The 13,453-nt window shown below is 41.4% G+C and overlaps 1 protein-coding gene across 1 annotated transcript in view; it reads right to left on the bottom strand.

Moving 5' to 3' along the window:
• Positions 1-6,148: 6,148 nt before the first annotated feature.
• pdlim4 (PDZ and LIM domain 4) overlaps positions 6,149-13,453 on the bottom strand; it is a 45,450-nt gene continuing 38,145 nt past the window's right edge. The window contains exons 6-7 of the mRNA XM_070983625.1: positions 10,723-10,861; positions 6,149-8,665 (exon numbers count right to left, since the gene is read on the bottom strand). Of these exons, the coding sequence (XP_070839726.1) occupies positions 8,461-8,665; positions 10,723-10,861 (344 nt within the window). The 3' untranslated portion in view covers positions 6,149-8,460. The remainder of the gene's footprint in view (positions 8,666-10,722; positions 10,862-13,453) is intronic.

Genomic DNA, 13,453 nt, shown 5'->3' on the forward strand with positions numbered 1-13,453 from the left:
GGCTTTGGTGAGAGCAGATATGTCTCTAAAACATGAGCTATCTGTTAAGTTTTCATATCGTTTTTTTTTTTGTGTGTGTGTTTTTTTTTTTTACTTAAACAGACTTGAGAGGACAGAGATGTGTTGCTTATGTTTGGAAATGAATAGAAAGTGTATCGAGCTCTTCTTGATGACTGGATGAGTGCCACTTTGGCCATTTATACTCTTTAGAGTAAACAAACGACCTCAGAGGGAATCCGACATATGATCAATGTTCTGTAGATCTTATCCATGCAATCTCAAATAAATATTGACTGTAAAATATAAATATTCTTCTGACAGACTGACTCTGTAGCTCTCTTCCACCACCAAATCTTTTCTTCTTTTTGCATCTTTAGCAGCAGGGACTCTGTCACAGTCTGATCAAATTGGCACAAACCTCAAAACACAGATAACATGTTGTGGACACAATTTCCAAGCACCTTATATTCTTCACAGGACAAAGGATTTCTCTTTTGGATAGTTTTCATGTGACTCTGTTAGCTCATTGTTCAAAGTAAGTATGTTAAGTTCAGGCTGAAGCAGCTAATCTAAACTGTCATTCAGCACAAATACCATAAATGCATCATTACTGTGTTGTAATAGAGGGAAATATTTTGATATGTTTAATCTTAGCATCAAAATAGTGATAGATACCCATGAGATAGGCGTGCCAGGTTGTATTTCACTCAAGTTAGTTCATGAGAAAGTGAATTACGTGTTCCTTGGCCCATGATCTTCCATTCCAGCACATTTTCATTGGAATCTGACCACACAATTTTCCGATATCAAACAAATGAGCCAATAGCAGTGCTACCTGTATGCGGAAACTGGTGAAGCCGACTTGATGCTCCTCCCAGAGTGAGCAACATTTTCAGGAACTGTCTAGCAAGCCAAACAATTGGCAGTCCCAGGTCCACAGATCCAGGAAGGGCAAGGCAATAAGCATAGTCAGGTACAGAAGGCTGAGGTAATTACCTGTGGCTGTGACTGAGTGGTGAAGATTGCTGGCTGAGCAGGTGTGTAGATGAGGGATAGAGTGGAAGCAGGTAAGAGCTGGCAGGCTGTGACAATAGTAGTCATAAGTATGTTTGTGTTAGTGGGTAATCACTGGAAAATGAGAACTGCTATGTTCGATACCTTAGGATAAGCTCCTTATATCTTTACATATTACAGAGGGAGCTGGTCTACTTGGAATTTACCATGTTGCACCCCATGTTTCTACAATAGTCCAGAATGGACAAACCAAACACCATATTCTCCTACTGTATGTGCTTAGAAGTGGAGGGGTGCTGGAAAATTTGATGAAAAACTGCTGAATTGCACAGCTGAAAGTTTGTTGGCACTGGGTGAGAAATCAATTTGCATCACTACAGATTTTGGGAAGATGATTTTTCTTGCACATCGTTCTAATTTTGCACACTTTTGCACAGCCCCAGGGACAGTGAACCCCTCATTATAGCAGCATCATTGCCTTTTTCCGTCCACCAACCTATTCAGGACCACCTGGTGATATTCCTCACACGAATTTATGGCTTGTCTGAGAACTGAGCAACTCTGAGGTCATCCTGTGGGTGTATTAAGATCAGTGACTGTCTCTTTGTAAATCCCCTTTTAATGAGAATCAAAGCAAAGCTCAATCAAAGCTTCATCCCTTCTCAAGGCCAACCAAAACAAGAGGAGGATCAAGGGGCCTCTAGTGATGTATACAAAAAACCTTGCAAGCAAACCATGAGGGTACTGTATATACACAGACTGTGCACCTTTTCATCCTCCTGTGTAGTTTTTGTAATCATTCAGAGATATACAAGAATACACACACATGTGCATCCATAAATACAGACAAAACACAACCCTCATCAGACTAAAGTCCATGAAAGCTCTGCCAATTTTTGAATGAAAGAACCTGGAGTCATTTTTCCATTTAAGCCACTCTTGCAATCTGCCTACGTGACATTTCCACATCCTTTTCTGCATGGTTTGAATGTGAGTAAAAGCAGTCGCATTCCAGCAACTTTTCATCCCAAAAAACAATTTGAAGCACCAGATTTCACTCTGGAGAAACTTCAAGAGGCAACACAAGCATTTGCAAAAATGCCCAGAACTTGAAATAAGACAAACGTTCTAATGTGTCGGAAACCAGATGAGCCAGATGGTTTGTTTGTCAGAATCATCTGGAAAGTTGTCCTTGAAAACTGTTCGGAAAAGGACCGGCACTTAAAAAAATACTTGGCAGGTGATTGGAAGAACCATCTGCCTATCACAAGCTAACTTTAACCAATCACATCAACAAACCCTATGATATAATGGGAAAGCGAACTCAGCCAGTTGGGAGAAGAGCGGCAACATCTTTTCCATCCAGAAAATCCCTCAGTGCTGTCATTTGTTCATCTGTCAATGAAGAAACACTCTCCAGTTCTGATATAGCTGATCTTATAACAGCATCCAGGCTAACCTCTTAAGGAACCACCATTGTTGTTTTCGACCACGCTTGTAGCTGTCAGTTGTTCCTCCTCCGACGCTGACTGGTCTGACATGACTGTGGTTTGGCCACAAGCGCAAACCTGAAGCTGGGTAAGACGGATTCTTGGCCTCCGTGATGTCATGTGATCTCATGATCTTGTGATTCGAGCTGCCTCTTAATTTCACCTTCTCTTTTGCCAAATATAATGCAAGCACTGTGACTCCATCTGTAAAAGTCTTGTCACATTGGAAGGGAGTCAACCCTGAACTTAACCATTCGAGTGTGGAAACCGACAAGCTTTTAGCAACAGATAGAAGAACACAGAAATGTTGGGGAGCTACACTCAGGCTCTGTATGGGCTCTAAAAGGCCTTTTCTTCTTAATGCTGTGCTATACATGCACACAGTAACATCTTCTAACGTGAGCTCATAAAAACAAAAATTTCTTGCATCAGTGCTTCAGCTATAGCAGAGCCATCAGAACTGTGTTTGATTACAAAGCTGTCAGCCCTCTAATATACACTAAACTGTCAGTGTTGTTATGAAGCAAAACAGAAGATTATCTGGAGACTCTTTCATCATCGACCAAACACTCCTCCAGCAGAGCTCCATATTATACCCTCTAAGAGCCCTTACTGTAATAAATTTTAAGTTTTGCGTGCTGCTTATGTACCATGCACCTTTTGAGTTATGGTCAAGTCTTCAGTTTATATCTGAGGAGGAATGGCTAGAATGCTGCCCTGATGTATGTAGAGTCTCTTATATAAAGGTGCAGCAGGCACTCATCCAGTAGGACTCTACAAATCATGGCTGTCACAGACAACATGTTGGTACCGTATGGGTCCACAGATCAGGAATGAGCAATCTGCACCATAAGGATAGAAGGTGTACACAGATAAATGAAGTAAAATAGAGAGATCAGGTCCTGTTGTAAGGTTTTGTTTTAGACTCTGACCTGCAAACAAGTTTTTTCCAACTGAATATTTCATCGATGAGCATCATTGCGATATGAATTCATTGTTAATTGCAAGAGAGATATACAGAAACTACAGGCAGGAGACAGGAGATGGATGAATGAAGATAAAGAAGGCCAGAGAGAAAGTGATGAGAATGAGAAGTCTTTGTGAGGAGTAGATCCCACTTGATGGTTAGCTACATCAGCAGAATCAGCTGTCAAACATCCAAATCAAGTCCTGGAGCAGCAGACACAGTGTCAGCAGTCTTAGCAAAGAGAACGTTGGAAGAGCAAGAGAACGATCACAGCCAGTTTTTTAGGTTGTTTCTAACCCTAACCCTAACCCTAACCCTAACCCTGACCCTGACCCTGACCCTAACCCTAACCCCTTACCCTAACCCTGAAAGCCACTGAACCTGATCCAATGTGTATATAAACTTACTAAACTTACTCACTATTTCTGCATATTTATTGTGATTTTTTTTTTATCCCATAGTCAAATTAGAACCTTTATATTATTGATAACTTGCAAGATAGCACATTCATGTAAGCAGCAAAGGGAGGTGTGGTTGTTTGTGTGTGTACGTGGAGATAAATCAGGGAAAGAGCAGGCAATCAGTTAACCAATTCATGTCTCCATACAGGCCAAAGTGAAGAATTTGTTCCTGGTCATCTTGGTTGTAAGCTGAGGGAAGCAGCTCAGTGAGTGTTCAGAGACATGATGGACACAGCATGGGTTGCTGCAGCGTGCAGAGCAAAGCGAGCTCTGTTTCTGAGCAACGTGAAGTGTTTATCTTTAAAGCGGACTAAATGTTTATAGATAGAAGTCTTTCCACGTGGCAAAGTCTTGGTTTCTCTCCCTCTCCATATCTCTCGTTGCCTCTGTTTTGCCTAGACTTCACTGTTTGGGTCTGCTAAATCAAATCCTTCCACAACAAATTTTAGGGAGTTTCATATTTACTTCACAAAGGTTCAGCAAAAGTACAAAGTGCCCTTTTTTTCATCAATGAGGTGTGGACACTGGAAGGAATGCAGACTACCATTTCTTCTGAATAACAGTAGTAGAGTGTAAACTGACCCAGGCTCCCAGAACTGACACAAATAAACCTTTTACCTTGGTTTAACTGAATACAACTGATGTACATTCTGTTAAGTTTGGGACTGACGGCACACTACGAGCGTCATGCATGTGGGAAACATTAGCAAAGTGAGCAATTACACAAAACACTTCAGAGGGTAACTAACTGTTGGATCAGACAGCAGCACTTTGTTTACTTCTACCTCTTCTTGCCTTTTTTCTTCAGTCCTGTCTCTCTCTCACAGCTCACATAAAATGTGCCCACATTCACGATGATTGCTGAACGAGTTATTACCGAAGGTGCAAAGTCATTTAATGGGATATGAGTTGGCCTCACGCCTCCTGGTTTTGGTTACAGGACTTCCCTTGAGTCTGTGCGCTGCAACTGTATGTGTTACAATATTTGACATCCTGCTGTGGTGCTGATGCACATACAGCAACACGAGAAGCCACAAACGTGTTGAAAATCAACACATTTACTGCAAAGTATGAGAATACTTCTGCACCACTGGCCCATTTCCCAGACAAGCATTAAGCTTACATCTTGGCCAAAGTGCCCTTTTTAACCAGATATGCGCAAACTGGCTTTTTCAGATATGGCTTGTAACAGTTAATGTGGATTCAGTTTTGAAGACGTCCAGGTTGTGAGCTTTTAAAAAGGTTTATTAAGATCACTGTCACTTTTTACAACTGATGATGGTGTTTGGATGAAAGTGTTGTTGAATGTATCAGTATCAGTATCACATAGAGCCTTATATAAATGAACTAATTAAACTATTTCCTGAAGAGAGATTAGAGCTGGATGCAGGTTTAACTTCAGATTAACGCTGTCTGTCACTGGAGATGCGTGGCTAATGTGGACTGTAGCATGACATGGAAGAACTACAAGAACCCCTAACAGCACACATGCTTCTTGACGGGAGCAATCCACCCAGTAATTTAGATGAAAACTAAACACTAGACTTGGTGTCTATAGACACACCAAGTCCTGATCACTACAATGATTTTGGTGTTCACTTCATAAACATTTTTATGATGCCATCCATGTTTTCAGAGCCTCACAAGGCCAGAGCTGTCTGCATATACTCTAACATATGAGGTCTGGAATAAATGGTTGAAATCAGTCTAATTTAAATTAGTCCAGGACTCCGCAGTCAAGAAGTCGCTCCTCTTAAAACAGTGTAACAAGACACTTTTAAAACAAAGATAAAGGCTTACTCCAGTCTTGTAATTTATACTCTGGCCAGGCACAAGCCTCACTAATTGTAGTTTAATGAACAGAGACAGACTTTGTGTGTATTACCTCACACCCAGAATTCTGCTGTTTTTAACAGGATGCCTCAAAAAATACACTTTGTCTCGTGGGCAATAAAGCTGTAAGAGACGCAACACTATGAAAACACGAGACCAGGTTTTGTGCCCTGACAATTTTATGCTCAGATTTAAGGCTGCTGTGAGGTGCATGTGTGAGGATTTAGGTTGCAAGTCACACATATTGCAGCCTGGTGGTCTTACAGAAAAACTGCCATGTCAGAACTAGGGTGTAAAACTTGTTTTTCACAGCGCCGCACATGAATTTTTGTGGGCCATCCTGCAGTTAAGACCAGTGAAGAATGTGAACGATCATGACAGGGTAATGCACTTCTCATTTTATTTAGATCCTAGAAAAAAAAGCAAATAAGAAGCAGCAGAACAAAAACACGTGTTGGTAGAACAATAAGTTAAACACAAGAAGAGGATTTGTGTCAAAGAAATCATTAAAGACATGGGTATGCAGAGGACATGTTATACACTGTATGTTGAATCACAATAAAACAAATATATACAATACCAAAGAAACAATGTGGTAGCAATAGAATTTTCACATAATTTACAAGATAACTCGACGGCATACCAGCAGGTACAATCACTGTTGATATTGAGAAGTAATGGTGGATATCGGCACTGCAAAATTCATTATTTCAGATTAAAAAAGTTTTTAGAAAGATTTGTAAAATCAAGAAAAAGAACACTCCTCTCCACCTTCAAGTTCACTCCACTATTCACAATAAGCCAACGCTGCTGGCCACACGTTGCAGTCATAATGACACGTTTCTGTCCTTCTGTCAAGAAAAGAGAATACATGCCGTCCTGTCATTTCTCTTTCTCATCTCCGCCTCACTGCCTCCCTTTCTGCTCCCCCTCTTTCAGAGGAAATGTAAAAGTATATTTCATTTCATGGACTCGGCTGCGGCCAGAAATTTGAGTTCATAGTAGGAAGGGAATACAACTATGCATACTTCCAACTTCTGTCTTTCTCTCTCTTCCAACGAGGAACTGTAATATATCTATGTTGTGGGTCCAAAAAGCTAAACAAAGTGAATATTACTCCCACATGTTGTAGGCTGTGGAGTCCTGGTTTACGAGTCTCGAACAGTTTTCTGTGGTCCGTATCTCCTGTCTCAAATGCACACGAGCATTTTTAAAAGTTGTCATGAGAGCGTATTGGTGTCAGAATGGAGTGTTTTTAATAAACAGACCCAGTGAACTCTGCGCTCTTGTTTTTATGAACTGAAATTCTTCGGTGTGAACTTGAGTGAGAGTTGAAATTCCTCTCTCAGTCAGGTGCTTGAGTTACAGTCTTCTGCGAATGTGTATCCCACATGCCATCATTGCATGCATGCAGCGCATCAGGCTAAATCGCTTCATCATTAAAGTCTCTACTCTTACAATTTGTTGTTTAGAAATTGAGGCTGTTGTGATCACATCTGGGAGAAATTCTTTAAAGTGGTTCTCAGTGAGACCTATAGCTCCTCACAGAACTTTGAGGACGTCTCCTACAGGGCTTTGTTTACATTTCAGAAGGTGGTGCTTGGATAGCTGCATACGGAGGCATTTATGGTGGGTTATAATTCAGTAAAGCCATTCACCAAAACATACTGTCGCACGTTCCAGACACGCACAAGTACACTTGTTAGAGATCTGCTTATAATGAATTTTTGCTTATTGTTTCGCATAACTGAAAAGTGAGAAAGTGACCATCAAACAGAGATGCTCCCCAGTTTTGCAAACATAGAAAGTCTGAAAAGTAAACTGCATAGATGTACATTGCAAAATGAAAAAGTCCATCCACAACAGGAGTATAATGTGTAACTGCAAGATAGTTAAAAAGACGATGAAACCTTTAAACCCCTTAACCAAAGTTTAAACAAATATCATTATACCTTAAATGACTTTGCAGAACACAGAGTGACATCTTGGCGGTGTGTGTTTTGGAGTTGGTGGCAGAAAAACCACCAAGTCCTCTGCACAGTTCATCACAGCAAAGCACCAGTCAGCTACAATTCTCCTGTGATATCACACACACACACTAGCACTTTAAAGTTATTCTAAGGCTTTAAGGGTTGTCATTAGACACTGAATCTGATGCTAGTGATAAACTCGTCCTGATTGTTAGAAAGGTATGCCGGGTGGTGTAATTTCAAACTGCATAAATGTCACATTGTTTTCTGCCCACTTTTTTGTGCACGTCTTTGCGTCTTGGTGGAACATTCCAGTAATATGCTGTGCTTGTGATGTGGATATGGACGTGCATGGGAACACCTTTGTTCAGAATTTTTCTTGGGTCTAGAATTTGATGTAAACACACTGATTGAGAGATGAGGCTGGGATACAGCATAGAATGTCAGCCTTTTTTCATGGGTTTGAGTTTTGGGATACTCGTTGGATCCAGGCCTTGTTCTGTCAACATATTTCAATATACTCAATATACATAGCATTTATCAAGTCTGTCAGTGCAGCAGTGCTGATCTTGGATCACTGAAACACAAATTTCATTGGACTCTCCCAAAGGCAAAACTGATCCAAGATCTGCATTCCTGCTGGACAGCCAGATAAATGTATGCTTGGATTCTCAGTAGCCCCATTCTCCCAGTTATATTACAGTATAGCCAGCGCCATCTCCATCTCAGACTAGCTCCACCTTGGAGTTGGGGTAAACAGCAACAACATCGTAGCCCTCTGGGGGCTGGACGCGTGCCATGGCATGGGTCTCACAGTACAGATTGTCCTCGATGAAGAAGTAGCCTTTCTGCTTGAGGTTGGTGCCGCAGTCGTCGCACATAAAGCACTCAGGGTGGTAGAGTTTGTCCCTGGCCTTCACGATGGTGCCACTGGATGGAGACATGAAGGGAAACAGAGTGTGTTAGACTAAGAAGGCTTTAACAAAATGTAGAAAACACAGAGAAACCCTGTGCCTTAAAATGTTGCTCGTCATTACTTTACAGAGATTTACAAATTATGATCCTTTTGACAAAACTGATAATATTGGATTTGTTTTTGTTGCTAGAGTTAGCTTCACAGAGTGGTGCCACGAATGATAGCTACAGACATTTCAAAGGTTTAAGTGATGCTTGACGACTGTATATTAGTTTCCTTGAAATAAGTTTATTTAAGCCATATCCAGGTTTTGATTAATCTTTTTAAGACTCAATGTGAGGTAGTTTTCCTGTCCTTAATCCCTTTCTTAATGTTCAGCCTAAAGAAGCTGAAAGTGTTTACAGTAGCGATGACACATTTATATTTCGTCTTATTTATCTTGTGGTTTCTGTTTTGGTACGTTCTCTGCTGCACCCTGAGCCTGAATCTGAGTTCCATTTTTATTGACAGCATTCCATTTATTCACAACATTCCATCGTGCCAAAAAACAGTCGTTTTGGACCAATCAGGGTCCTTTTAGGAACTACTGGCAGTTACTGGCGTGATTTAGGCGCGTTGACAGTGAGAGAAGCGACTGTTCCTTTGAAAACAACAATGGCGGCTCCTAAAGAAGTTAGATGCTGCAGCAGCATCAGTTATTTAAAAGTGCTGCCTTGACTTCCCTGATGGTTCTGTGTAACAAACAATCAAGATTACACGAAGAAAACAGCCTTATATGTTATGTCAAGGAAAAGTGTAACAAAGATAGTGGAGACCAGCCTTACGATGCACCACGGGGTTGCACTACTGAGAAGGATGAAAATGTATGAATACATGATCGGAGACTCACGCAATAGAAAGCAAACTGCAACTTGCAAATTGCCTTAAAAGGCACTGCGAGCAGTTTTCAGGGAGGCGTCATCATCGCAGATAAAATACACCCTTTAAAGGAAGTGATAATGAGTATCTTATGACTGACTCACAGCCTAACTCTCTTTTATCTATGCAGATCAGCAATTATCCTACTTCATAGCGACTGCAAGCATTTGAATATATTTCACCGTATGTCATATTTATGGGATTTTTTTTTTAAAGAGCACATCCTGAGAGGAGTTTCAGGTGGAGGGAAGGTTACACACATTCATGCTGTCACACTTGGGAGCTGAATACATGTTTATTCTGCTGGCTGGCTACTGATCAGCACTGGTGCTTTTGAAAGTTGCTTCACTCGGTCACACAGTGGCGGCAGCTGTTAAGGGCGTTGTTCATTCACTGCTCCCAATAAGACTTTCCTTTCTGGACTGGGGGATTTGGGCCAGCGACTATTCAGTCATAAGCCTGCTTCTTTTTTTAAACTGCCTTCCCCATCTAACCACAGCATTTGCAGGATAAAGTCTTGACACAGTGCTCTATATTTGTTTAAAAGGCTGTAAAATGCACCCAGGTCATAAGAGCCTTATTGTGCCCTGCAAACTCCTACAATGCACGCTTGTTAATAAGTAAAGTAAGCCGATGACATCAGTGCTTACCTGCAGCTGGTTTTATAGAGGGGGGATTACCGGTGCATGTGGTTACTTTGGCAGAAGAGCGCGTGTGCACATGCTCGTGCTTAATGTTTAATGGAAGTCTGTGTATAGGCAACTATGTGGGTTGCGTGCAGGTATGTGTATACGGCATGTGTGTTCGTGGGAAAGGGTGTGGAGGATGGCTTGGTTTAATCATTAAAATGACAAATGGGAATAGATTTTTTTCTGACTACTCTGAGGCCTGTTGGTGCAGGTCGACCTGAGTGGGTTAACTTCTTTGTTTCAGTGTCAAGGAAGTACCATTAGTGTTCAAAAGAAACTTTGAAATCTTTTGGATCTAAACCAATGATTTTTCAAGACCAAATATGAATCACAGACCTCTTATTATGGGTCTCTGTCCAGTAAGGCACAATTACATCCATATTCTATGAAATATTCCATGACTTTATATAGTCTATCTCTTAGTATTGACTTAAAAATCAAACCAGGATCTGTACAATACTCACACAATGCCATTACAGCAGCGTGTACACTGGGGTAGCTTCTGAAGTCCAGGCATGGGGCTGGGGATGGGGCTTCCCAGTTTGGGGATTGGAGACCTGACTGGAGACTTTAAGTTTCTCATTCTCTCTGTTGGGGACACACCTAGAAATAACAAAATAACCACAGAATAAATACAGGAAGGTTGGAATGCACAACATACTGTAACTCATTCAGAGGCCAGACCTTTTAAACAAGCATTAATACTAGAAATGTAGAACATGCTTCCAGGATCCCAGGCGCTGGCGCAGTATGAACATCTTCTATACGGGCCTCTAGTAACCCAGGTAACCCTGTTTATGTGCGTGCGTGCGTGTGTGTGTGTGTGTGTGTGTGTGTGTGTGTGTGTGTGTGTGTGTGTGTGTGTGTGTGTGTCTTCCAAGGGACAAAGCCTTACAGATTTATGAGAGTTGTGTTTGCACTCTGCAGGAAATTCCCTTTGAGTTCCAGGTAGTAAGACTAAAGGATGGCGGTTGTCAAGTCTGTAGTCCTCTGGTAAGTGATACAAAGATGGATTAATATTTCCCACACTAGCCTCAAAAGACGCACCAGGGGTCGGTTTCTGTTGCCTACTGAGCTATTTCTCACAACTCCTGGTCCTCCTCACAGATGTGTGTTACTCTGCTGACATAAGGTCACTGCACAGGAATCCATGTGAGAAACAGCTTATGTTGCATGTTGTTCATAGTCTTCGTTTTGCCACAACATACACATTGCAACAAATCAAAACATGTAGCTCACCAAGAACACTTGTGTTACTAATTCAGTAGTCATCAGTCATACAGCCTTGTTATAAATATATTGCATCATAGTGACAGGTGTTTCTATTATCTTGTCCACCCTATTTATACCAGTCAGGATTGAGTCGTTAGGAATGCTCAAACCAACTTCTCTTTGAAGTCCTACAACTTCATTATCGCAAGCAAGACTTTGAGTGTTGTGACACTTAACATTTTGGACTTTACAGTATTATACAGTTTTTTCACATATTTTAGAGCAGCTGCCAAACAACACCCTAGAAAAATAGTACCCTTGATCTCCTGCCTGACATAATGGCATCGTTAGCCTTAATGTCTCTCAGCATTTCTCATTAACTTTGTTACTTGCTTTCACAAACAGGATGTTGCCACTTGACCCATTCCTCGACCACTCCACTGCTTTTGTCTACATGTGAGTATTTTGAAGAGATTTATGCTCTTGTTTGCAGATTTCATCAAATACAGCCTAGTGGCACGCAATGTAAAATCCACCGTCGAGGGCAAAGCACTATGGGCTATCATTCTTCATGGTGGTATCAAACTTAATGTGGTAAAGATTCACAGATATGAAAATACCACACGCAGCACATTCTGTTGTTTTAGCCTATGAATAAAAAATTCTGTGATAGCTCATAAGGTTCTCTGCGTCCTCAGCTGTTTTCTTCTGCTTTCACTTCCCTTTAGGTCAGTCAGTAAATATCTTTCTCACATGCCTTTCCCTGTCTTTGACCTCTCGTGTGCTCCATTCAAGACTCTATCATGACACTTCCTAGAAGGAACTCATCCGTCAACCTGGATGGACACTCGGCAGCGAAAACATCCCATGTCACAGAGCCAAGCTTCAGCCATCACACCAATACGCTACAATCACACGATGTCTGTGATGGCATTCATCTTAATGGCATGAACGGTTAGAGCAGGTAAATACACTAAAATAAAAATCACAACACCATATTTCCTCTCGAATTTAACAAAATTCTCAATGTTGAGAATAAAGCTTTCTGTAAATGCATGAGAAAAAACATTGACTAGAATATGCCAGCTCACTCACTAGCAAAAACTAATGCGCAGGTCACTGAGGCTGGTAATTCTGTTGGTAGACAAGGGTTGCTGCCTTCCCACGGATGGCATTTTTTATTAAGAGTGATCAACTTCAACCATCCAGCGTTTAGTTACGCCTGACTGGAATGCATGAAAGGGGCATACTTAATACTGGATATCTGGAGCCACTCCAGTGGTTCCATGTGCACCAGGGTAGATCAGTGGGCCACAGCTGTGAACTGCAGTATACGACTGCCCCTCACTGATGATGTGCCAGCAGAGGCTATGCAGGCCAACAGGCCACCTAACACTGCCACTAACCTCAGGCTAATTACCTCGCATCTGGCACCTGACTCAAAGTACTTTCCATCCCTCACAAAGAGTTAGCCTCTGACTGCTCCGTGGTGTGTTTAAGAGCTGACATTAGCTGGGTATGTTATTTCTGGGATTAATACCAATGATGCACTCTAATGGAAAAGCTTTTATGTGCAGCAGTCTCATGACTCTCACAGAGGGGGAGGTTGACTAATAAAAGTGGCAGTCAGGAATAGATACAACAAGTGAAATGAATGAGTGCTTGTTTAGTCTCGCTTTTCCTTTTTTAAATAGCCAGACTACTTAGGCACCATATATTTTGCTGCCAAGTGCAGACAGACAGTGAAAAGTTGGCTGATTGCAACACATAGCTCACCCCGCAACATTCGTGGCACGATGTGTGTCCTCCACTGTGACTAACACCAAGCAGACATACTGTAAAACCGTCGCACACTCATGTTAGCCCCCATCCTAACTCAAACCTGTCAAGAACAGAGCGTGAAGCCTCAGGGAATTCAAGGCACACAATATTGAGAGATAAATAAACAGCTGTAATAACAGAATTTCAGACAGTTATTGTAGG

This window comes from Chaetodon trifascialis, chromosome 16 (genome assembly GCF_039877785.1).
Source record: "Chaetodon trifascialis isolate fChaTrf1 chromosome 16, fChaTrf1.hap1, whole genome shotgun sequence".
Lineage (NCBI taxonomy): Eukaryota > Metazoa > Chordata > Actinopteri > Chaetodontiformes > Chaetodontidae > Chaetodon > Chaetodon trifascialis.